General features: G+C 43.3%; 1 protein-coding gene across 1 annotated transcript in view; it reads left to right on the top strand.

The window, feature by feature from the left end:
• LOC121328900 (tRNA pseudouridine synthase-like 1) overlaps window positions 1-25,195 on the top strand; it is a 35,409-nt gene extending 10,214 nt beyond the window's left edge. Inside the window, exons 2-4 of the mRNA XM_041274039.1 lie at window positions 355-542; window positions 24,364-24,513; window positions 25,018-25,195. Coding sequence (XP_041129973.1) covers window positions 355-542; window positions 24,364-24,513; window positions 25,018-25,195 — 516 coding nt within the window. The remainder of the gene's footprint in view (window positions 1-354; window positions 543-24,363; window positions 24,514-25,017) is intronic.
• The last annotated feature ends 90 nt before the right edge of the window (window positions 25,196-25,285 follow it).

The following is a 25,285-nucleotide window of genomic DNA, read 5'->3' as shown; positions in this document are numbered from 1 at the left end:
TGTGAAAATATTTTAAAATAAGGAAGACGGCTAACATGGAAATCAGAAAGTGCTTCAATAGCTGGATCTTCACAGAAGACTTCGAGCTGCAGCCTGGCCAAAACTGAAAAAACAGATCTGTAAAATGTGAACTGTGCCTGAGAAGTAACTATTTTAACTGTAGCTAGTTATGTTTTTGTTGAAGTAACTTGTAACTGTAACAGATTTTTTTTTTTTTTTTTTTGTAGTCTAGCCTGGTTCCCCATGTGTGCAGTGTCATTTTTGGCTTGACGTAGACACAGTGAATCTCACCTGAATGCATTGTGTTTTCTCCACACACATTGAGTGTATTTATTGGTTTTCCTTCAATGACAGGAAGCTGTGCGGAAGCTGAGGCCAGCCAATGAGGTCCCTATGTCTGTATCCAGCCGGACGGACAGCGGGGTGGACGTGCTCTGTAACTCCACCCATGTGGACATCCAGAGAAAGAGTGACAAGCCTCCCTTCACAGAGAGGCTTCTTGTTGATGCTTTAAATTACCACCTGAAGCCTGAACCCATCAGGTGAGAAATACATTTGAATGCTTTATTTGGAAGGGTGCATGTTCCTTGCCACTCCAGTGTATTCAAAGTGCGCTTCCTACCACAGCTTTCATCTCATTTCCCTGGTGGCAGTTTGTCAGAATCAGATTACAGGTTCAGCTGTTTAATCTTTGAGTGCTGTGTGAAACTGAAAATGCACAGGGCTTTGCAAGCATCTCATTTTTAATTAATAATGTTTCAAGCATATTTCCACTCCTCATAACTCATCCTGAATCTATTTTCTATCCTGAGTCATTTAAAGAGTAAGTAGCTTCAAATTACATTTCTTTACACTAATAAATGTCCCCTTCTGTTTCTTATGATGTTTCAATTATTGTGAGTGGTTCTTATTGCAGTGACTCCAGTATTGTGAGTGGTTCTTATTGCAGTGACTCCAGTATTGTGAGTGGTTCTTATTGCAGTGACTCCAGTATTGTGAGTGGTTCTTATTGCAGTGACTCCAGTATTGTGAGTGGTTCTTATTGCAGAGACTCCAGTATTGTGAGTGGTTCTTATTGCAGAGACTCCAGTATTGTGAGTGGTTCTTATTGCAGAGACTCCAGTATTGTGAGTGGTTCTTATTGCAGAGACTCCAGTATTGTGAGTGGTTCTTATTGCAGAGACTCCAGTATTGTGAGTGGTTCTTATTGCAGAGACTCCAGTATTGTGAGTGGTTCTTATTGCAGAGACTCCAGTATTGTGAGTGGTTCTTATTGCAGAGACTCCAGTATTGTGAGTGGTTCTTATTGCAGAGACTCCAGTATTGTGAGTGGTTCTTATTGCAGAGACTCCAGTATTGTGAGTGGTTCTTATTGCAGAGACTCCAGTATTGTGAGTGGTTCTTATTGCAGTGACTCCAGTATTGCGAGTGGTTCTTATTGCAGAGACTCCAGTATTGCGAGTGGTTCTTATTGCAGAGACTCCAGTATTGCGAGTGGTTCTTATTGCAGAGACTCCAGTATTGCGAGTGGTTCTTATTGCAGAGACTCCAGTATTGCGAGTGGTTCTTATTGCAGAGACTCCAGTATTGTGAGTGGTTCTTATTGCAGAGACTCCAGTATTGTGAGTGGTTCTTATTGCAGAGACTCCAGTATTGTGAGTGGTTCTTATTGCAGAGACTCCAGTATTGTGAGTGGTTCTTATTGCAGAGACTCCAGTATTGTGAGTGGTTCTTATTGCAGTGACTCCAGTATTGTGAGTGGTTCTTATTGCAGAGACTCCAGTATTGTGAGTGGTTCTTATTGCAGAGACTCCAGTATTGTGAGTGGTTCTTATTGCAGAGACTCCAGTATTGCGAGTGGTTCTTATTGCAGAGACTCCAGTATTGTGAGTGGTTCTTATTGCAGTGACTCCAGTATTGTGAGTGGTTCTTATTGCAGTGACTCCAGTATTGTGAGTGGTTCTTATTGCAGTGACTCCAGTATTGTGAGTGGTTCTTATTGCAGTGACTCCAGTATTGTGAGTGGTTCTTATTGCAGTGACTCCAGTATTGTGAGTGGTTCTTATTGCAGTGACTCCAGTATTGTGAGTGGTTCTTATTGCAGTGACTCCAGTATTGTGAGTGGTTCTTATTGCAGTGACTCCAGTATTGTGAGTGGTTCTTATTGCAGTGACTCCAGTATTGTGAGTGGTTCTTATTGCAGTGACTCCAGTATTGTGAGTGGTTCTTATTGCAGTGACTCCAGTATTGTGAGTGGTTCTTATTGCAGTGACTCCAGTATTGTGAGTGGTTCTTATTGCAGTGACTCCAGTATTGTGAGTGGTTCTTATTGCAGTGACTCCAGTATTGTGAGTGGTTCTTATTGCAGTGACTCCAGTATTGTGAGTGGTTCTTATTGCAGTGACTCCAGTATTGTGAGTGGTTCTTATTGCAGAGACTCCAGTATTGTGAGTGGTTCTTATTGCAGAGACTCCAGTATTGTGAGTGGTTCTTATTGCAGAGACTCCAGTATTGTGAGTGGTTCTTATTGCAGTGACTCCAGTATTGTGAGTGGTTCTTATTGCAGAGACTCCAGTATTGTGAGTGGTTCTTATTGCAGAGACTCCAGTATTGTGAGTGGTTCTTATTGCAGAGACTCCAGTATTGCGAGTGGTTCTTATTGCAGAGACTCCAGTATTGTGAGTGGTTCTTATTGCAGAGACTCCAGTATTGTGAGTGGTTCTTATTGCAGAGACTCCAGTATTGTGAGTGGTTCTTATTGCAGAGACTCCAGTATTGTGAGTGGTTCTTATTGCAGAGACTCCAGTATTGTGAGTGGTTCTTATTGCAGTGACTCCAGTATTGTGAGTGGTTCTTATTGCAGTGACTCCAGTATTGTGAGTGGTTCTTATTGCAGTGACTCCAGTATTGTGAGTGGTTCTTATTGCAGTGACTCCAGTATTGTGAGTGGTTCTTATTGCAGTGACTCCAGTATTGTGAGTGGTTCTTATTGCAGTGACTCCAGTATTGTGAGTGGTTCTTATTGCAGTGACTCCAGTATTGTGAGTGGTTCTTATTGCAGTGACTCCAGTATTGTGAGTGGTTCTTATTGCAGTGACTCCAGTATTGTGAGTGGTTCTTATTGCAGTGACTCCAGTATTGTGAGTGGTTCTTATTGCAGTGACTCCAGTATTGTGAGTGGTTCTTATTGCAGTGACTCCAGTATTGTGAGTGGTTCTTATTGCAGTGACTCCAGTATTGTGAGTGGTTCTTATTGCAGTGACTCCAGTATTGTGAGTGGTTCTTATTGCAGTGACTCCAGTATTGTGAGTGGTTCTTATTGCAGTGACTCCAGTATTGTGAGTGGTTCTTATTGCAGTGACTCCAGTATTGTGAGTGGTTCTTATTGCAGTGACTCCAGTATTGTGAGTGGTTCTTATTGCAGTGACTCCAGTATTGTGAGTGGTTCTTATTGCAGAGACTCCAGTATTGTGAGTGGTTCTTATTGCAGAGACTCCAGTATTGTGAGTGGTTCTTATTGCAGAGACTCCAGTATTGCGAGTGGTTCTTATTGCAGAGACTCCAGTATTGCGAGTGGTTCTTATTGCAGAGACTCCAGTATTGCGAGTGGTTCTTATTGCAGAGACTCCAGTATTGCGAGTGGTTCTTCTTGCAGTGACTCCAGTATTGCGAGTGGTTCTTATTGCAGAGACTCCAGTATTGTGAGTGGTTCTTATTGCAGAGACTCCAGTATTGTGAGTGGTTCTTATTGCAGTGACTCCAGTATTGTGAGTGGTTCTTATTGCAGTGACTCCAGTATTGTGAGTGGTTCTTATTGCAGTGACTCCAGTATTGTGAGTGGTTCTTATTGCAGAGACTCCAGTATTGTGAGTGGTTCTTATTGCAGAGACTCCAGTATTGTGAGTGGTTCTTATTGCAGTGACTCCAGTATTGCGAGTGGTTCTTATTGCAGTGACTCCAGTATTGTGAGTGGTTCTTATTGCAGTGACTCCAGTATTGTGAGTGGTTCTTATTGCAGTGACTCCAGTATTGCGAGTGGTTCTTATTGCAGTGACTCCAGTATTGTGAGTGGTTCTTATTGCAGTGACTCCAGTATTGTGAGTGGTTCTTATTGCAGTGACTCCAGTATTGCGAGTGGTTCTTATTGCAGTGACTCCAGTATTGTGAGTGGTTCTTATTGCAGAGACTCCAGTATTGTGAGTGGTTCTTATTGCAATGAGCCCAGCTTGTTACAGATATCTAGAGCAGCGCTTGTCTAGGTGTGTGAGCCCAGCTTGTTACAGATATCTAGAGCAGCGCTTGTCTAGGTGTGCTGAGCCCAGCTTGTTACAGATATCTAGAGCAGCGCTTGTCTAGGTGTGCTGAGCCCAGCTTGTTACAGATATCTAGAGCAGCGCTTGTCTAGGTGTGCTGAGCCCAGCTTGTTACAGATATCTAGAGCAGCGCTTGTCTAGGTGTGCTGAGCCCAGCTTGTTACAGATATCTAGAGCAGCGCTTGTCTAGGTGTGCTGAGCCCAGCTTGTTACAGATATCTAGAGCAGCGCTTGTCTAGGTGTGCTGAGCCCAGCTTGTTACAGATATCTAGAGCAGCGCTTGTCTAGGTGTGCTGAGCCCAGCTTGTTACAGATATCTAGAGCAGCACTTGTCTAGGTGTGCTGAGCCCAGCTTGTTACAGATATCTAGAGCAGCGCTTGTCTAGGTGTGCTGAGCCCAGCTTGTTACAGATATCTAGAGCAGCGCTTGTCTAGGTGTGCTGAGCCCAGCTTGTTACAGATATCTAGAGCAGCGCTTGTCTAGGTGTGCTGAGCCCAGCTTGTTACAGATATCTAGAGCAGCGCTTGTCTAGGTGTGCTGAGCCCAGCTTGTTACAGATATCTTATCTAGAGCAGCGCTTGTCTAGGTGTGCTGAGCCCAGCTTGTTACAGATATCTAGAGCAGCGCTTGTCTAGGTGTGCTGAGCCCAGCTTGTTACAGATATCTAGAGCAGCGCTTGTCTAGGTGTGCTGAGCCCAGCTTGTTACAGATATCTAGAGCAGCGCTTGTCTAGGTGTGCTGAGCCCAGCTTGTTACAGATATCTAGAGCAGCGCTTGTCTAGGTGTGCTGAGCCCAGCTTGTTACAGATATCTAGAGCAGCGCTTGTCTAGGTGTGTGAGCCCAGCTTGTTACAGATATCTAGAGCAGCGCTTGTCTAGGTGTGCTGAGCCCAGCTTGTTACAGATATCTAGAGCAGCGCTTGTCTAGGTGTGCTGAGCCCAGCTTGTTACAGATATCTAGAGCAGCGCTTGTCTAGGTGTGCTGAGCCCAGCTTGTTACAGATATCTAGAGCAGCGCTTGTCTAGATGTGTGAGCCCAGCTTGTTACAGATATCTAGAGCAGCGCTTGTCTAGGTGTGCTGAGCCCAGCTTGTTACAGATATCTAGAGCAGCGCTTGTCTAGGTGTGCTGAGCCCAGCTTGTTACAGATATCTAGAGCAGCGCTTGTCTAGGTGTGCTGAGCCCAGCTTGTTACAGATATCTAGAGCAGCGCTTGTCTAGGTGTGCTGAGCCCAGCTTGTTACAGATATCTAGAGCAGCGCTTGTCTAGGTGTGCTGAGCCCAGCTTGTTACAGATATCTAGAGCAGCGCTTGTCTAGGTGTGCTGAGCCCAGCTTGTTACAGATATCTAGAGCAGCGCTTGTCTAGGTGTGCTGAGCCCAGCTTGTTACAGATATCTAGAGCAGCGCTTGTCTAGGTGTGCTGAGCCCAGCTTGTTACAGATATCTAGAGCAGCGCTTGTCTAGGTGTGCTGAGCCCAGCTTGTTACAGATATCTAGAGCAGCGCTTGTCTAGGTGTGCTGAGCCCAGCTTGTTACAGATATCTAGAGCAGCGCTTGTCTAGGTGTGCTGAGCCCAGCTTGTTACAGATATCTAGAGCAGCGCTTGTCTAGGTGTGCTGAGCCCAGCTTGTTACAGATATCTAGAGCAGCGCTTGTCTAGGTGTGCTGAGCCCAGCTTGTTACAGATATCTAGAGCAGCGCTTGTCTAGGTGTGCTGAGCCCAGCTTGTTACAGATATCTAGAGCAGCGCTTGTCTAGGTGTGCTGAGCCCAGCTTGTTACAGATATCTAGAGCAGCGCTTGTCTAGGTGTGCTGAGCCCAGCTTGTTACAGATATCTAGAGCAGCGCTTGTCTAGGTGTGCTGAGCCCAGCTTGTTACAGATATCTAGAGCAGCGCTTGTCTAGGTGTGCTGAGCCCAGCTTGTTACAGATATCTAGAGCAGCGCTTGTCTAGGTGTGCTGAGCCCAGCTTGTTACAGATATCTAGAGCAGCGCTTGTCTAGGTGTGCTGAGCCCAGCTTGTTACAGATATCTAGAGCAGCGCTTGTCTAGGTGTGTGAGCCCAGCTTGTTACAGATATCTAGAGCAGCGCTTGTCTAGGTGTGCTGAGCCCAGCTTGTTACAGATATCTAGAGCAGCGCTTGTCTAGGTGTGCTGAGCCCAGCTTGTTACAGATATCTAGAGCAGCGCTTGTCTAGGTGTGCTGAGCCCAGCTTGTTACAGATATCTAGAGCAGCGCTTGTCTAGGTGTGCTGAGCCCAGCTTGTTACAGATATCTAGAGCAGCGCTTGTCTAGGTGTGCTGAGCCCAGCTTGTTACAGATATCTAGAGCAGCGCTTGTCTAGGTGTGCTGAGCCCAGCTTGTTACAGATATCTAGAGCAGCGCTTGTCTAGGTGTGCTGAGCCCAGCTTGTTACAGATATCTAGAGCAGTGCTTGTCTAGGTGTGCTGAGCCCAGCTTGTTACAGATATCTAGAGCAGCGCTTGTCTAGGTGTGCTGAGCCCAGCTTGTTACAGATATCTAGAGCAGCGCTTGTCTAGGTGTGCTGAGCCCAGCTTGTTACAGATATCTAGAGCAGCGCTTGTCTAGGTGTGCTGAGCCCAGCTTGTTACAGATATCTAGAGCAGCGCTTGTCTAGGTGTGCTGAGCCCAGCTTGTTACAGATATCTAGAGCAGCGCTTGTCTAGGTGTGCTGAGCCCAGCTTGTTACAGATATCTAGAGCAGCGCTTGTCTAGGTGTGCTGAGCCCAGCTTGTTACAGATATCTAGAGCAGCGCTTGTCTAGGTGTGCTGAGCCCAGCTTGTTACAGATATCTAGAGCAGCGCTTGTCTAGGTGTGCTGAGCCCAGCTTGTTACAGATATCTAGAGCAGCGCTTGTCTAGGTGTGCTGAGCCCAGCTTGTTACAGATATCTAGAGCAGCGCTTGTCTAGGTGTGCTGAGCCCAGCTTGTTACAGATATCTAGAGCAGTGCTTGTCTAGGTGTGCTGAGCCCAGCTTGTTACAGATATCTAGAGCAGCGCTTGTCTAGGTGTGCTGAGCCCAGCTTGTTACAGATATCTAGAGCAGCGCTTGTCTAGGTGTGCTGAGCCCAGCTTGTTACAGATATCTAGAGCAGCGCTTGTCTAGGTGTGCTGAGCCCAGCTTGTTACAGATATCTAGAGCAGCGCTTGTCTAGGTGTGCTGAGCCCAGCTTGTTACAGATATCTAGAGCAGCGCTTGTCTAGGTGTGCTGAGCCCAGCTTGTTACAGATATCTAGAGCAGCGCTTGTCTAGGTGTGCTGAGCCCAGCTTGTTACAGATATCTAGAGCAGCGCTTGTCTAGGTGTGCTGAGCCCAGCTTGTTACAGATATCTAGAGCAGCGCTTGTCTAGGTGTGCTGAGCCCAGCTTGTTACAGATATCTAGAGCAGCGCTTGTCTAGGTGTGCTGAGCCCAGCTTGTTACAGATATCTAGAGCAGCGCTTGTCTAGGTGTGCTGAGCCCAGCTTGTTACAGATATCTAGAGCAGCGCTTGTCTAGGTGTGCTGAGCCCAGCTTGTTACAGATATCTAGAGCAGCGCTTGTCTAGGTGTGCTGAGCCCAGCTTGTTACAGATATCTAGAGCAGCGCTTGTCTAGGTGTGCTGAGCCCAGCTTGTTACAGATATCTAGAGCAGCGCTTGTCTAGGTGTGCTGAGCCCAGCTTGTTACAGATATCTAGAGCAGCGCTTGTCTAGGTGTGCTGAGCCCAGCTTGTTACAGATATCTAGAGCAGCGCTTGTCTAGGTGTGCTGAGCCCAGCTTGTTACAGATATCTAGAGCAGCGCTTGTCTAGGTGTGCTGAGCCCAGCTTGTTACAGATATCTAGAGCAGCGCTTGTCTAGGTGTGCTGAGCCCAGCTTGTTACAGATATCTAGAGCAGCGCTTGTCTAGGTGTGCTGAGCCCAGCTTGTTACAGATATCTAGAGCAGCGCTTGTCTAGGTGTGCTGAGCCCAGCTTGTTACAGATATCTAGAGCAGCGCTTGTCTAGGTGTGCTGAGCCCAGCTTGTTACAGATATCTAGAGCAGCGCTTGTCTAGGTGTGCTGAGCCCAGCTTGTTACAGATATCTAGAGCAGCGCTTGTCTAGGTGTGCTGAGCCCAGCTTGTTACAGATATCTAGAGCAGCGCTTGTCTAGGTGTGCTGAGCCCAGCTTGTTACAGATATCTAGAGCAGCGCTTGTCTAGGTGTGCTGAGCCCAGCTTGTTACAGATATCTAGAGCAGCGCTTGTCTAGGTGTGCTGAGCCCAGCTTGTTACAGATATCTAGAGCAGCGCTTGTCTAGGTGTGCTGAGCCCAGCTTGTTATAGATATCTAGAGCAGCGCTTGTCTAGGTGTGCTGAGCCCAGCTTGTTACAGATATCTAGAGCAGCGCTTGTCTAGGTGTGCTGAGCCCAGCTTGTTACAGATATCTAGAGCAGCGCTTGTCTAAGTTTGCTGAGCCCAGCTTGTTACAGATATCTAGAGCAGCGCTTGTCTAGGTGTGTGAGCCCAACTTGTTATAGATATCTAGAGCAGCGCTTGTCTAGTTGTGTGAGCCCAGCTTGTTACAGATATCTAGAGCAGCACTTGCCTAGGTGTGCTGAGCCCAGCTTGTTACAGATATCTAGAGCAGCGCTTGTCTAAGTTTGCTGAGCCCAGCTTGTTATAGATATCTAGAGCAGCGCTTGTTTAGGTGTGCTGAGCCCAGCTTGTTACAGATATCTAGAGCAGCGCTTGTCTAAGTTTGCTGAGCCCAGCTTGTTACAGATATCTAGAGCAGCACTTGTCTAGGTGTGCTGAGCCCATTTTGTTACAGATATCTAGAGCAGTGCTTGTCTAAGTTTGCTGAGCCTAGCTTGTTACAGATATCTAGTGCATTGCTTGTCTAGGTGTGTGAGCCCAGCTGGCACCCAGAACCCGCTTGTGAAACGGTCCTCTCAGGGGGTTTATTCTGCTAAAGTCATTTTTATAAACAACAAGCACTGCATTGTTATTTTCAGATGAAACCAGATTTCATCCCGTTTTGAATGACACATAAGGGTAACCAGACTACAACATCAAACAAAAACCAACACAAAACAAAAATAAATAGATGCTGGCATTGCAATGTGATCACATTGAAGCAATCTGTCTATCTGGCATACAGGCTGCAAGCAGCTCATGAATCAGACTAACTGTTGCCAATGCTGTTTTCTTAAACTGGAAACTTCAAAGCACTAGAATCACAATAGTGATTTTATTGTATTTAGTTCATTTTCTGATTCTAGGCCTTATTTTCAAAGTGTTTTCTCTGTTCCTACATTAACTCCTATTTTTTTAAGGAGAACAAATTCTGTTAATGTTACAAAACGAGGCACTAAACACCTTGAGAGGAGAATTTGAAATATATGGCTTAGTTGTTTGGTTTTAGTTTTGTAAAATTAACAGGCGTTTTACCTCTTTCAAAAAACAGGAGTTAATTAAAGACTGGAGTAAATACTGTGAAGATATGTGTTAATGTGTTTTGAATTTAAGTTCAGGAGCTGCTCTTCAATTCCAGCTGGTTGCCATAGACATGTGTATTGTAGCCTAGATCAGCCTAACTGTGTTCATAATAAAAAGCACCAGCACCACCTAGTGTACAGCATTATATTGCCAGCAAAACAAGAAGAAAGCTAAATTGCAGGTCACTCCTACTTCTATAACGACCCTTCAAAGTTTCCTGCAGCGTACATAGCAAAAGCATAGCAAATTAAAAAAACACATACATTGAAAAACTGGCATGCAAATGAACTGTGCCAGACTTTAAGGGAAGGAAGTACCACTTGTAATACAGCAAACCTTGATTGAAACAGACTTTCACAACTGAAAATGATATTTCGGTCAAAGTTGAATAATTGTACCATTTCCTTTGTTGAAGTATTTTACTAAAATTGAATTTAATTTACTCAAGTTTGAATTAAGTAAATTTGAACAAGGAGAAAGACTAAAATGAAATGCATCAGGTCCATTACAGATCCTGCTGATTCTATTTCGCTGATGCGCAGCAGGATATTGGTGTAGCTTTGCCATGTGAGGTGTGTGCTCTTTGCCATGTGAGGTGTGTGTGCTCTTTGCCATGTGAGGTGTGTGTGCTCTTTGCCATGTGAGGTGTGTGTGTGTGCTCTCTCTCTTGTACTTTCAAAACTATAGCTGTGGCCAAAATTTTTGCATCACCTAGAATTTTAGGATTGAGACATTAATTAATTAATTAATTAATTAATTAATTAATTAATTAATTAATTAATAATAATAATAATAATAATAATAATAATAATAATAATAATAATAATAATAATAATGTTAACATATTTTAGATCTTTTATTTAACATCATGTAATTAACAAAAGTACAAGATTATATTGCAAAAGTCTGGCGGAAGCCATAACAGTAGTACAGTATTTCATGTTATGTTTCAAAATGTCAAATTTTTCCCTTTTTTGTTAAGTATATGGAAAACTACAAAGCAGTATGTAATTTAATGTGTTAACATAGAATTATTCATCAGGTTTCATTCAATTTTATGAAGCAACATTTTTGCAACTCCCGCGCTGACTTGAGAAATGGCGGCAGGCACACGTGTCCTCCGAAACGTGTCCTGTCAAGCCTTCTTTTTTCGTGCTGCAGGTCTACAGTGAAGCCACCAGACCCATAGTGCCGGAGGACAACACAGATCTGAATGGCATCTACAGCAGTCCCGCAGGCGCCCTATCGGCCACAGGTGTGCGGTGACCCGAGGATTGCCCTGCCGACCTGAGCACTCCCCACCTGGGCAGTGCTCTGCCAATTGTGTGCTGCCCCCTGGGAACTCCTGGCCATGATTGGTGATGGCATAACCTGGACTTGAACCAGCGATCTCCAGGCTATAGGGCACATCCTGCACTCCACGAGGAGCGCCTTTACTGGATGCACCGCTCGGGAGCCCCGACGCAACATTAGTTAACTGTTGGATGAGGTTAAACTTTTGGCCATAGCTGTAGGGTAAGAAACAAAGGAGGAGACACAACTGGATGAAGCCAGAGGTCTAGAGAAGATCATAACCCTAAAAAAGTAGATGTGCTAACATTACGTCAGACGCTAGATAGAGAGCTGTGGGAGTTAGTGTGGGAAAGACAGGTTTTCAATGAGCGTGAGAAGAATGATCCTTATCAGTCATATTACTGACGTTGTTTTTATTCTGTCTCTATTCATAGAGGAATCACAATGACAGGAAAAGGGCTATGTGTAAAATCCCATAAACTCACAGCGCTGGGGACGGCATTTTAAGGAAATTATTAAAAATGGGAACAAAGTATAACCTTACCTCTGAATAAGTGCTCTACGAAGGACTTTTTAAACATGCTGTATAGTAAAATAAATGTTGTAGCCAATATTTCCAATATGCTTTCCACTTAGAAATGTTTACCACAGTAATTGTGCAGTTTTCTCCAGGCTGTTCCTGTGGCTATGCTATGATTTACCATAGTTTACCATTTCTGGCCATGTTTTTAATGAAAAAAAATAACCCATTAAAGGCAATAATTTGACAAGGCTGTCAACACCACAGTGCATAGCCTTGGTGTCTATGTCAGACAGTGACTTCATATTGGCAGGTTTATGTAAACACTCATTGATGAAGTGTTAGTGACCATGATGACATTGTCTTCTGACCTCAGATAAGGTCATGTGACTTTTTTAGGATTCTGCTGTAAAGAGACAGTACACGTGTTATTATTGTAATGTTTGGTACAAAGCTGTATTCCATTGATTCTCTCAGTAACGGTTCATTACTCATGTTGTCCAGTGAAACATGATAATTTCAATGCTAAGGATACAAACCACAGTTAAATCCATAACCAGCGTTATCCAGTCAAAAACAACCACTTTTTTTTAAGCTGTGGTTGGTGGTACAGTAGTTGTTTTCCCATATATTTAGTTGGTGTTTAACCCTTTGATGAAAGCTGCCTATCCCTGTACAGTATGCCTCGGGTTGTGTTGGTTTAGTTCTCTTCCGGTCTTGTTTGGAGTCTTTATGGCACAAGGCTCCATGTGATCAGAGAGGCTACACAAAGGGGTAACATTGTCAAAGGAAACTGCGGTTGTGCTTTTAAGAAGCATTCTGGTATTACATTAACTCTTTACAAAGCATCTCATTGTTTCAAAGGATACATTACTTTATTGAAAGAGGGATTCAACTCAAATGACTGTCCCTCCTTCTTCTAATAAGTAGTACATTGGTATAGGGAATCGTACCGTTTTAGTTTGTGTACTGGTTATGTACGGACTGAATTATAAATCAGGGATATTTCAAATATGTTGTTTGCCCAAAGAGGTAACAAGTGTACATTTTCCAGAAAATAAAAAACAAATTATTCAAATCAGCAAAACAGGATTAAACCGTTAGAACTGTGAAGCTGTCAGCCCCAGTCCTGGTTGTGAAAATATCTCTCCAGCTCGCTGTGATGGAAGTGGTTACCAACAGTGTAGGGGGAGTTACTTTAAAAAGTAATCTGTTACAATTACAAGTTATCGGTACAAGATTTTAAGTACTGATAGTTACAGTAACTTATTACTTTGAAGTAGTTCAGTTACTTCTCAGCGGTGTCCCTCCTGGTTTTTGTTCCAGCTGTACCCTAAATTACTTAATTGGACTAATCAAGCTTCTAATAAGCACTTGATTGGTACAATTAAGTAATTTAGGTACAGTTGGAACAAAAACCAGGAGGGACAGAGTTATTTTGTTAGAATATGGAATGGGTTACCAAGCTAGGCTGTACTTGACAGAATTATTTAGTTAGAGAATGGGATGGGTTACCAAGCTAGGCTGTACTTGACAGAATTATTTAGTTAGAGAATGGGATGGGTTACCAAGCCAGGCTGTACTTGACAGTTATTTAGTTAGAGTATGGAATGGGTTACCAAGCTAGGCTGTACTTGACAGAGATATTTAGTTATTTAGTTAGAGAGTTATTTATGGGATGGGTTACCAAGCCAGGCTGTACTTGAGAGAATGGGATGGGTTACCAAGAGTTATTTAGTTAGAGAATGGGATGGGTTACCAAGCCAGGCTGTACTTGACAGAGTTATTTAGTTAGAGTATGGGATGGGTTACCAAGCCAGGCTGTACTTGACAGTTATTTAGTTAGAGAATGGGATGGGTTACCAAGCCAGGCTGTACTTGACAGAGTTATTTAGTTAGAGAATGGGATGGGTTACCAAGCCAGGCTGTACTTGACAGAGTTATTTAGTTAGAGAATGGGATGGGTTACCAAGCCAGGCTGTACTTGACAGTTATTTAGTTAGAGAATTTAGTGTAGAGAGATATTTATGAGAATGGGATGGGTTACCAAGCCAGGCTGTACTTGACAGAGTTATTTAGTTAGAGAATGGGATGGGTTACCAAGCCAGGCTGTACTTGACAGAGTTATTTAGTTAGAGAATGGGATGGGTTACCAAGCCAGGCTGTACTTGACAGTTATTTAGTTAGAGAATGGGATGGGTTACCAAGCCAGGCTGTACTTGACAGAGTTATTTAGTTAGAGAATGGGATGGGTTACCAAGCCAGGCTGTACTTGACAGAGTTATTTAGTTAGAGAATGGGATGGGTTACCAAGCCAGGCTGTACTTGACAGAGTTATTTAGTTAGAGAATGGGATGGGTTACCAAGCCAGGCTGTACTTGACAGAGTTATTTAGTTAGAGAATGGGATGGGTTAAAGCCAGGCTGTACTTGACAGAGTTATTTAGTTAGAGAATGGGATGGGTTACCAAGCCAGGCTGTACTTGACAGAGTTATTTAGTTAGAGAATGGGATGGGTTACCAAGCCAGGCTGTACTTGACAGAGTTATTTAGTTAGAGAATGGGTTACCAAGCCAGGCTGTACTTGACAGAGTTATTTAGGAGATGGGTTACCAAGCCAGGCTGTACTTGACAGAGCCAGGCTGTACTATTTAGTTAGAGAATGGGATGGGTGTACTTGACAGAGTTATTTAGTTAGAGAATGGGATGGGTTACCAAGCCAGGCTGTACTTGACAGAGTTATTTAGTTAGAGAATGGGATGGGTTACCAAGCCAGGCTGTACTTGACAGAGTTATTTAGTTAGAGAATGGGATGGGTTACCAAGCCAGGCTGTACTTGACAGAGTTATTTAGTTAGAGAATGGGATGGGTTACCAAGCCAGGCTGTACTTGACAGAGTTATTTAGTTAGAGAATGGGATGGGTTACCAAGCCAGGCTGTACTTGACAGAGTTATTTAGTTAGAGAATGGGATGGGTTACCAAGCCAGGCTGTACTTGACAGAGTTATTTAGTTAGAGAATGGGATGGGTTACCAAGCCAGGCTGTACTTGACAGAGTTATTTAGTTAGAGAATGGGATGGGTTACCAAGCCAGGCTGTACTTGACAGAGTTATTTAGTTAGAGAATGGGATGGGTTACCAAGCCAGGCTGTACTTGACAGAGTTATTTAGTTAGAGAATGGGATGGGTTACCAAGCCAGGCTGTACTTGACAGAGATATTTAGTTAGAGAATGGGATGGGTTACCAAGCCAGGCTGTACTTGACAGAGTTATTTAGTTAGAGAATGGGATGGGTTACCAAGCCAGGCTGTACTTGACAGAGTTATTTAGTTAGAGAATGGGATGGGTTACCAAGCCAGGCTGTACTTGACAGTTATTTAGTTAGAGAATGGGATGGGTTACCAAGCCAGGCTGTACTTGACAGAGTTATTTAGTTAGAGAATGGGATGGGTTACCAAGCCAGGCTGTACTTGACAGAGTTATTTAGTTAGAGAATGGGATGGGTTACCAAGCCAGGCTGTACTTGACAGAGTTATTTAGTTAGAGAATGGGATGGGTTACCAAGCCAGGCTGTACTTGACAGAGATATTTAGTTAGAGAATGGGATGGGTTACCAAGCCAGGCTGTACTTGACAGAGTTATTTAGTTAGAGAATGGGATGGGTTACCAAGCCAGGCTGTACTTGACAGAGTTATTTAGTTAGAGAATGGGATGGGTTACCAAGCCAGGCTGTACTTGACAGTTATTTAGTTAGAGTATGGAATGGGTTACCAAGCCAGGCTGTACTTGACAGTTATTTAGTTAGAGAATGGGATGGGTTACCAAGCCAGGCTGTACTTGACAGAGTTATTTAGTTAGAGAATGGGATGGGTTACCAAGCCAGGCTGTACTTGACAGAGTTATTTAGTTAGAGAATGGGATGGGTTACCAAGCCAGGCTGTACTTGACAGAGTTATTTAGTTAGAGAATGGGATGGGTTACCAAGCCAGGCTGTACTTGACAGAGTTATTTAGTTAGAGAATGGGATGGGTTACCAAGCTAGGCTGTACTTGACAGAGTTATTTAGTTAGAGAATGGGATGGGTTACCAAGCCAGGCTGTACTTGACAGAGTTATTTAGTTAGAGAATGGGATGGGTTACCAAGCCAGGCTGTACTTGACAGTTATTTAGTTAGAGAATGGGATGGGTTACCAAGCCAGGCTGTACTTGACAGTTATTTAGTTAGAGAATGGGATGGGTTACCAAGCCAGGCTGTACTTGACAGAGTTATTTAGTTAGAGAATGGGATGGGTTACCAAGCCAGGCTGTACTTGACAGATTTAGTTTATGGGTTAGCCAGGCTGTACTTGAGAGTTATTTAGTTAGAGAATGGGATGGGTTACCAAGCCAGGCTGTACTTGACAGAGTTATTTAGTTAGAGAATGGGATGGGTTACCAAGCCAGGCTGTACTTGACAGTTATTTAGTTAGAGAATGGGATGGGTTACCAAGCCAGGCTGTACTTGAGAGTTATTTAGTTAGAGAATGGGATGGGTTTCCAAGCCAGGCTGTACTTGAGAGTTATTTAGTTAGAGAATGGGATGGGTTTCTTGACCAAGCCAGGCTGTACTTGAGAGTTATTTAGTTAGAGAATGGGATGGGTTTCCAAGCCAGGCTGTACTTGACAGTTATTTAGTTAGAGTATGGAATGGGTTACCAAGCCAGGCTGTACTTGAGAGTTATTTAGTTAGAGAATGGGATGGGTTTCCAAGCCAGGCTGTACTTGACAGAGTTATTTTTTAGTTTAGAGTATGGAATAGGTTACTGTGGCAGGGACAGGGTTAATGTCTCTGCCAGCATCCACAGGTGTGGCCACTCTCCAGTTAGTGCAGACTGGTGCTAATTGGGGAGTGGACACCTGCATACAAGCAGCCAGAAATCCTGTGCCTGGGAGAGAGGAGTTGCTGTGGTGTTGCTGTGTTATATATTTTCTGTGAGTAGTGAAGATGAGTGCCCAGCCTACGAACGCTGTTTTATTTGCACATTTTGTTTTGGCCCTGGCGCCCTTTTGTTTGGTGTTGTTTTGTTTATTGAGTGAGCGTTTGTTCTTTAAACTTCTGAGTCTCTTTCTTGATGGTACCCTGTTAGTTACCAGCCAGGCTGTACTTGGCAGTCAGCTGGCAGGAACCAGTCGAGCACTGATGAGTCGAATGGTTGCCTCTCGTTCATAAATTTAGTTCTGTTCTTGAGTTCGGAATATTACATTGTCTTTGTAATTAAAAAGAAACCTTGTTGTAACATACTGGCTATGAAAGATATTTTCAGCATCTATAGATACTAGCATGCTATCAGGAGGCACGCATCCTGTTTGTGGAGATGTGTGTGTAATGTGTTGAGCAGCACATTAATGGTTTGTGGTCAATTATTTGTAATTTACGTAATGGTTTGTGTGTTAAAACCATTTTTTTTCCTAATTCTAACTGACAACTCCCCAAAGAAAATTTAAAACTGTCTAAATTTAGAGAATCTATTTTTGAGACCTGAAGTAAAAGCAGAACAGTATTTTTGCAGTAATTGAAAGCATTTCAGTAGGTGCAATGTACTAAACTATACTGAATAAACATCAATTTCCAGCAGGTCCTTTCTATGTCTCCATTTAGCTTTTCCTCGCCCCAGGAATTGAATTGGCAGGACGGTGCATATTTTCCATTTCATTAACACACAATCTGAGCATTGTTGTTAGCTGGAGATGTATTGTTAGATGTATTTTTCATACTGCATGCCAGAGCTGTCAATGAAATGATGTCCTTGAGAGGAAGACTCTCTTTCTGAGATTATCACATGAGCAGCTGGAGGGTTAACCAGTCATCAATCTGGCCAGCACCATACCTAGCACTGGATCCAGTAAAGGCATTTCATTCAATATTCTTTACCATTAGTGGAAGCAGCTTTATTTCTCAGCAGCTATGCCACTGTCAGCGTAGAGAATGGATTCTAAGCTGTGAAATGCAGTAAGGGTTGTGTGTCTGGGCTGTGATGAGAAGCCTCCTTGTTCTCCTTATTTTTAGTTGAGATGATGCTTGACTAGTCTGATGTTTTGGTGTGTTTTAAGTGTATGCTAGTAGCAGACTGGCGGTGTCAGTGTTTTAATTGTATGCAGCTGTCTGAATTGAAGCAGACAGTAATCGGGAAGCGTGTGGTTTCAGATGGAGGGCAGTGTGGTTGTGGTGGCAATCCATTACATAGAAATGACGTTTTAGAACATTAATAAGCTGTACACAAATAGAGAACCAGACCTCAGCAAATACATGATTTATTTGTACTTTTTTAAAGTGCCGACTAATCAAGTATTCGTCCCGTGACTAGTTGAAGTAGTCATTCTACCCTAGTGATTGTTGGCTAGAGACGTAAGAAAATGTATGAACGAGAGGGAGACATCCGATCTTGTCTGTTTCCTAGGAGTGGATTGATTTCAAAACTTTGGCAAGTCGGCTCTTAAAACAGCTCAACAATTCACCAAAACACTCGCCCCTCTTTATAGCAAGGTCCCCTGAGTCTGTCTCCACTGCATTCCCATCTGTGTCCTCTGGTCCTGGTTTCTGTGCTTTAAAGCATTGACTAGGGTTGACTTTGTTAATGTCTTTAAGATTTTAAAAACACCTATTGGTTTTGGACGTCCCAGGAGAAATTGTCATGAGTTTATGCTAATCGGCACAGAGCAGTTTAGTAAATTGCAGCAGTAGGTGTCACTGTGGTACTAAATAACAATAACAAAGCATTAACCCTTTGCGGTCCATTTATTCAGCGCACATCAAGCACGTCAGGCCTAATTTATTTTCACACGAGCTGTTTATTTTACACTCACTGTTTAAAAGTAATTTTATTCACTGTAAAACAGGTATAAAAGGCACTGCCTATCAAAAGGACACTCAGTACTGCATCTCCAGCCCTGCCCCACTTCTTGTTCTCTGTATTTGTCACATATCTCTTCGTAGTAGTGCATACTGATAAATCACTCCTGATCACTCGTTTTATCATCAAACCCCTCAATGATATCCAAGTCATTATTTTATTACTGTAACATCTCAAAAAGCTTGGCAAAAGTCCTTGATTTCTGAACATTGGATGTGGAAGCAGCTATCTTGTTTGTTTATGTCTGTGTTATGTCTGTAGTGAAGGGACTATGCATATTGTTCAGATCAGCTTTTGTTTTTTTTTTCAGCTTCTCTTGGCAATTGAAAGCTTTTCTCTCCTTTTTCTGGAGAAAAACTGACTAGGGACCTGTGTGTGATGCCTTTTTCATCCCTGAGCTGTATTGCCGCAGTGAAGCTGGTTGTGTGGCTGCAGTAAGTCCAGCTTGATTAGAATTTCATCCCGGAGCTGTATTGCTGTGGTGAATTGTGGTGCCCCTCAAGGATCTGTTCTTGGGCCTCTTCTCTGCATGCTTCCCTTGGGTCACCTCATCCGCCAACACAGCCTCATGTTTCACTCCTATGCTGACGACACCCAGCTCTACTTAAAACTCGACCCTGGAAGCCCCTCTGCCATGGTCCGGCTCTCGGCTTGCATTCAAGGCATCGAGGACTGGATGTCTGCCAATTTAGATCCTAGTAGGATCTAAAACTCATCTTAAGAATCTCAATTTAGTTGCCCTGAACCTCAGAAACTGCTGCTGCCTTCCCCCACAGTACGAAGCCTTGGTGTACTTCTTGACAGCAACCTCTCCTTTGAGGCCCACATCTCCTCTGTGTTAAAATCCTCCTTCTACCATCTTTGAAACATCTTCAAAGTCTGTCCCTACTTTTCCCTCCTGGATGCTCAGATACTCTGTCATGCATTAATCTCTATTCGACTACTGCAACTCTCTCTATGGTGGTCTTTCATCACGAGCCATAAACCGATTGCAGCTGGTTCAAAATGCCACTGCCAGGATCACATCAATCCACATCTTGCATAGCTGCATTGGCTACCTGTAAAGTTCAGGATTACTTTCAAAACTCTCCTGCTCACCTACAATGCCCTTCATCACACAGGTCCTGAGTACCTCCTGAAACTGCTGACCCGCTATGTCCCTGCTCGCAAGCTGAGGTCCTCCGACTCTGGACTGCTTGTTATCCCCAAGTACAAGTGCATCACACTTGAAGAATGCTCGTTTAGCTTCATGTCTCCCTCTTTTTGGAACTCTCTCCCAGCTTTGGTGCGTGATGCTCCCACCGTCACTTGCTTTAAATCAACTCTTAAGATGCACTTGTTCTCGCTTGCTTTCCATGCTCTTTAACCCTGGTATCTGTTATTAGATGTTGTGTTTTTGCTACTTTCCTTTCAAATCCACAATGCTTTAGAATAATTTTTACATGCTAGCCTTGTATTTAATGTAGTATGCATTGGTTTTCACTGTATTTAATGTAGTATGCAGTGTTTTTATTTTACACTATCTTGTAAAGAGCTTTGTGATAGTGGTCCACTATGAAAGGTGCTATATAAAATAAAGATTGATTGATAGTCATGTTGTGAAGGAGACATTTCTTCACACAGAGTGGTGACGGGATGGAGTGGGTTACCTCATGTTGCTGAAGGAGACTCTTCTTCACACAGAGAGTGGTGAGGGATGGAATGGATTACCTAGCCTTGTTGATGATTGTGGCAGAGCAAAGCTCTGCCCTTTAAATTGGCAGGGATGGGGTTAACTTCCCCTACCTGCCTGGGTTTATTATGTTCAGGTGGCTGGGGTTGATTAGGTTGATTAACGATCAATCAGCGCCCAGCCACCTGATATAAAAGGAGGCCTCTGCTTCTCATTTGGGGGAGAGGGAGCTGAGGAAGCAGGTTGGTTTTTTTTTGGTTGTTTGGAGAGCTTGAATGCAGTGAAGGCATTGCCCAGCCTGGAGATTGTTATTTTTGTAAATTTTGCTTTTTGTCTTTCTTTGTGTTTAAATTGTTTTGTTTTGGCCCTTGTGCCCTTTCATTTTGTGTTTATTTATAATAAAATAGTTATTTTTTTGAACTGCAGTCTGTCTCTGGGCCTCTATCCACTCGCCAGCCTGCCACAATGATGTTGAATCATTGGGATCTTTGAAGACAAAGTTTGGGGATCAATCAGCTACTTGGTACTAGTAGGGACGAATGGCCTCCTATTGTTGGTAAATTCTCATGTTCTTTATTGCTCTGTACTGTTAAAACTGTTGTATTGCTGTCCTCGAAGGCTAAGTGTCAAAAGAGCCCTTTTTGAAGGTTAGATTGAAGAATGGGATTTCTGGAATACTCCATGTTTATTCCTATTGATAGTTGACAGTGTTCATGTCCTACAAAATGATCACCTGATGCTTGTCTCTTTGTCTCTTGCATTGGTTCAGTGGGGAAAACAGCATCTCAAGTGTTCCAACACACATGTATATTTAGGTGTAATCATGTCTGTTAGAACAGGACCCCTGTGCTGTCCATTAAGACATCTTCAGATCTAAGTGCTAGGTTGTCATTTTCCAATAGGACCAATGTTACATTTACAGCCTTATTTTTGTGCTTTTCCCTTAATATTTTATGGTGCTTGCAGTTATTCTGAGTGCTCCTGAATTATGTTGCTCCAATTTCGAGTTTTCATAAATCTTCCTTTACCTGGCTTTGAGCTGCTTTGAGCTTGTCTGGAGAATCCTAAGTGCCAAGACTAAACCATTCAAACATGTGACAACATGAACTTTCAACTTTGCCAGCCTAGCTACTCTGTGTCCTGTATAAATCTACAGTAGGTGAGAGTGGCACAGTGGAGAAGCAGCCTCAAGGCAGGGCACATTTAGAAAGAAATGACAGCTCCGTGTTTGAGAAACATAACCCAGAGCCACTTACAATGATGGAAACCCCATAAAATAGTCAGGGGAATGTAAAAAAGAAATAAAAAACTTAATTTCAAGCGACCAGACAAGCTTTTTCACTCCAGAGGAACTATAGTCTCCTGTCTGTTCACATGTACTGCAGTTTCGATGATTTGGGACAACACAAGCAGCTTACAAATGAGATTACTTTGGGCTTAAAAAGAAGCCTGGAATATAGGACTACACTTAAAAAAAAAAAAAAAAAAAAAAAATCAAAGCTTTCTCTTTCCTTTCAGAAACTGGGATGAGATGTGAGTCAGCAGAGAGAAATGCAAATCCGCTTGGGTTTAATCCGAGGAAGCTCATCTGTGTGTTTTGCTGAAGGGATAATAACCAAAGCTTTAAAAAACAAATTATTTCCTCGCATTAGCATAGCATTCTCACATTGAGGTTGGTTTGAGGTTTTGCTTTCAGTTTTTTCCAAAAAAGACTGGAAAAAACAACACCCAGTGACTGCACGACACCCAGCCACACCCATCGACTGCACTACACCCAGCAACTGCACGACATCCAGCGCCACCTAGCGACTACACGCCACCCAGCACCACCCAGCACCACCCAGCACCATCCAGCACCACCCAGTGACTGCACCACACCCAGCGACTGCACGACACCCAGCCACACCCAGTGACTGCACCACACCCAGCGACTGTACGACACCCAGCCACACTCAGTGACTGCACCACACCCAGCCACACCCAGCGACTGCACGACACCCAGCCACACCCAGCGACTGCACGACACCCAGCCACACCCAGCGACTGCACGACACCCAGCGCCACCCAGCGACTGCACGACACCCAGCGACTGCACGCCACCCAGCGCCACCCAGCGACTGCACGACACCCAGTGCCACCCAGCGACTGCACGACACCCAGCGACTGCACGACACCCAGCGACTGCACGACACCCAGCGCCACCCAGCGACTGCACGACACCCAGTGCCACCCAGCGACTGCACGACACCCAGCGCCACCCAGCGACTGCACGACACCCAGCGACTGCACAACACCCAGCGCCACCCAGCTGGAGCTGCCATTGCCTGCAATGAATTGAACACCAGCTGATTGGATCAAGAATGAAAAAACACTCGCTGTAAATGATGATCAAATGTAAATACCAGCTGAGACGAGCTCTGAGAACTCAACTTCTCACAGTGTATAAACTCACTAGAATGTACATTTCTCTTCCACTGTCATAACTGCACAGTCACATTTGAGTTAGCCAGCCTGCATGAAAAGCAGTGTGGAGTAGAGAAGCGGCTGTCTGCTCAGATTCAAATCAAAGTTTATTTATATAGCAACTCCATATTCAGGGATCTACGGTTCCGATTGGGGATATATGGGATAAGCAGTTCTAAATCGGTTGGTGCCACGTTGTTTATGGCCTTATAAGTTAATAACAGTATTTTAAAATCAACTCTAAAATTTACAGGAAGCCAGTGCAAAGAAGCCAGCACTTTTTCAGGTTTTAGTCAAGATTATAACAGCAGCAATTTGAACCAGTTGAAAACGAGGCAATAAACATTTTGGGATGCCAGAAAATAACACATTGCAATAATCAATTCTGGAGGATACAAAGGCATGTACTTGTCTTTCAGCATCAGATGTAGAGATTATAGGTCTAAGTATTGCAATATTTGCTCAAATGATAAAAGATGATTTTGTAATCTTTTTTTATGTTTCTTAAGTAAGAGTAGGAGATCACACCTAAATTTTGCATTTCTAGTACAGGTTCAGAAGGTAGTCTGCTGAAATCCAAGCCAAATGATTCAGGCTTATCTAGCTGGTTTCATGAACCCACTAACAAAACCTCAATTTTTTCTGCATTCAAGATTTCGAGACATCCAGCCCTTAATGTCAGTAAGACAAGATACCAGATTGGTCCCAAAAGAGGCATCACCAGGTTTTAGAGACACATACAGTTGGATGTCATCTGCATAAAAATGGAAATGTACTCGGTTTGCTTATAATATCACCCAGAGGGAGCATATCAATGGAAAATAATAAAGGACCTAAAATAGAGCCCTGTGGAACACCACAAACTAATTCAGACAATGCCGATTTTTCATTACAATTAAAACAAATCGAGACCTATTGGAAAGATAAGACTTGAACCAAGATAAAACAACTCCACATACACCCACAAAATGTTGCAGGCGATTAAGATCGAGTGATCCACGGTATCAAAGGCAGCACTTAGATCTAATAAAATTAAAATTGATAAATAACCAGAGTTGGTGCCAATTAATCGATCATTTAATACTCCAATAAGAGCTGTCTCAGTACCATGTGCATGGTGAAAACCAGACTGAAATTTTTCTTAGCTGTTGTTTTGTGTCAAATTGATGCAGTTGATTTGAAGCTACCCATGTGACAGTGTTTGTATGGTAGAGACAGCGCTGCGGAAGGGATGCCATAATGATGTGTGTCTCAGGGAAGGTGACCTACTTTTATGTGTAGTTTCATGTGTTGCAGTGAGCTGATGAATCACACTGCAGTGCAGAGTGGGTGAAGAGAGTGTGCTATCTGTGTCCAGGAGCTCAGAAAGGGAAGTTACTTTATTGGGGATACCCTGTTAGATATTGCATGAATATGAAAAGACAAGAACGTAGTTTTCTAAGATTCAAATAAGTGGCCCGCAGTGGTAAAGTGGTAAAATGTGGACTCCATAGCATAGATTGTGAGGGCAAATGCAGACCATGAATTGTTGTAAAAAACAACAACGATCTTCATGCCACAGTAAGAGCAAACTGATATTGTAATTCTGTTTGAATGTCAGTCACTAATCCTATTTGATCATGTAGTTCTCTGTTTAACGTTTAAAAGAAATGTAACATTTCTTTGTTACAGTCATGTTTAATTGTAAAAACCTTACAGAATCTCTTTGCTTGTTCTTGTTCCAGCATCCTCAAGGCCTACAGAGTGGCAGATAACTTCCACGCCCGTTACCGTGCCTTATCCAAGACATACGTGTACCGACTCATTACCGGGACCCGGCATTACTCCCAGCTCCCCGTGTTCGAGAGGAGCCTCTGCTGGGCTGTGCATGAGGAGTGAGTTTGGGTAATATGTTAATCTAGGACTGGCTCAAACGTTTGTGCATGAGACTGGAGTAAACACTTTGTGAATATGCCCCCGTAACCCATCATGACTGGAATCCCCAACAGGGAGATGCAACTTGTATATATTACAGAATATCAGACCATACAGTCATTTAAAGAAAAATATATTTGCTATTCCCCTGTATTTCAATTTAAAGAATATTCTGTTCAGTGATTTTTTTTTTCTCCTAATAATTGTCTACTAATGTTTTTTATAATAATAATACTAAATGCGTTTGTTTTTGCCATACTGAATGCATTGTATTCTGCATCTGTTTTTATACTAGCAATACTAAATGCATTATCTTCTGCATATGTTTTTATAATAGCAATACTAAATGCATTGTGCTCTGCATATGTTTTTTGATGTAGTACTGTATGTCCTTTACTGCAGCCTGTTTGTCTCTCTTTCAAACCTCAATAGGCTAACACATGTTCATTTTCATTCTGAAACAGCCATTTCAGTGTGACAGCATTGCAAGAAGCTGCCAAGCTGTTGCTGGGGACCCATGACTTCAGTACATTCAGATCACTGAACTCCGAGAGGCCTTTCAAATCCCCCATCAAGACACTCCTGCAAGCAGAGGTGTACAGTAGAGCGGGCTCATTCTCACAGCATCCTTTTCACAGGTAAGGCATGCCTTCTGCATGGAGTTGTGCAGTAGAGCGGGCTCATTCTCACAGCATCCTTTTCACAGGTAAGGCATGCCTTCTGCATGGAGGT

The sequence above is a fragment of the Polyodon spathula genome, chromosome 16 (genome assembly GCF_017654505.1).
Source record: "Polyodon spathula isolate WHYD16114869_AA chromosome 16, ASM1765450v1, whole genome shotgun sequence".
Lineage (NCBI taxonomy): Eukaryota > Metazoa > Chordata > Actinopteri > Acipenseriformes > Polyodontidae > Polyodon > Polyodon spathula.
Note: the sequence above shows the minus strand (reverse complement) of the source record. Positions and strands in the feature narration are given on the sequence as shown.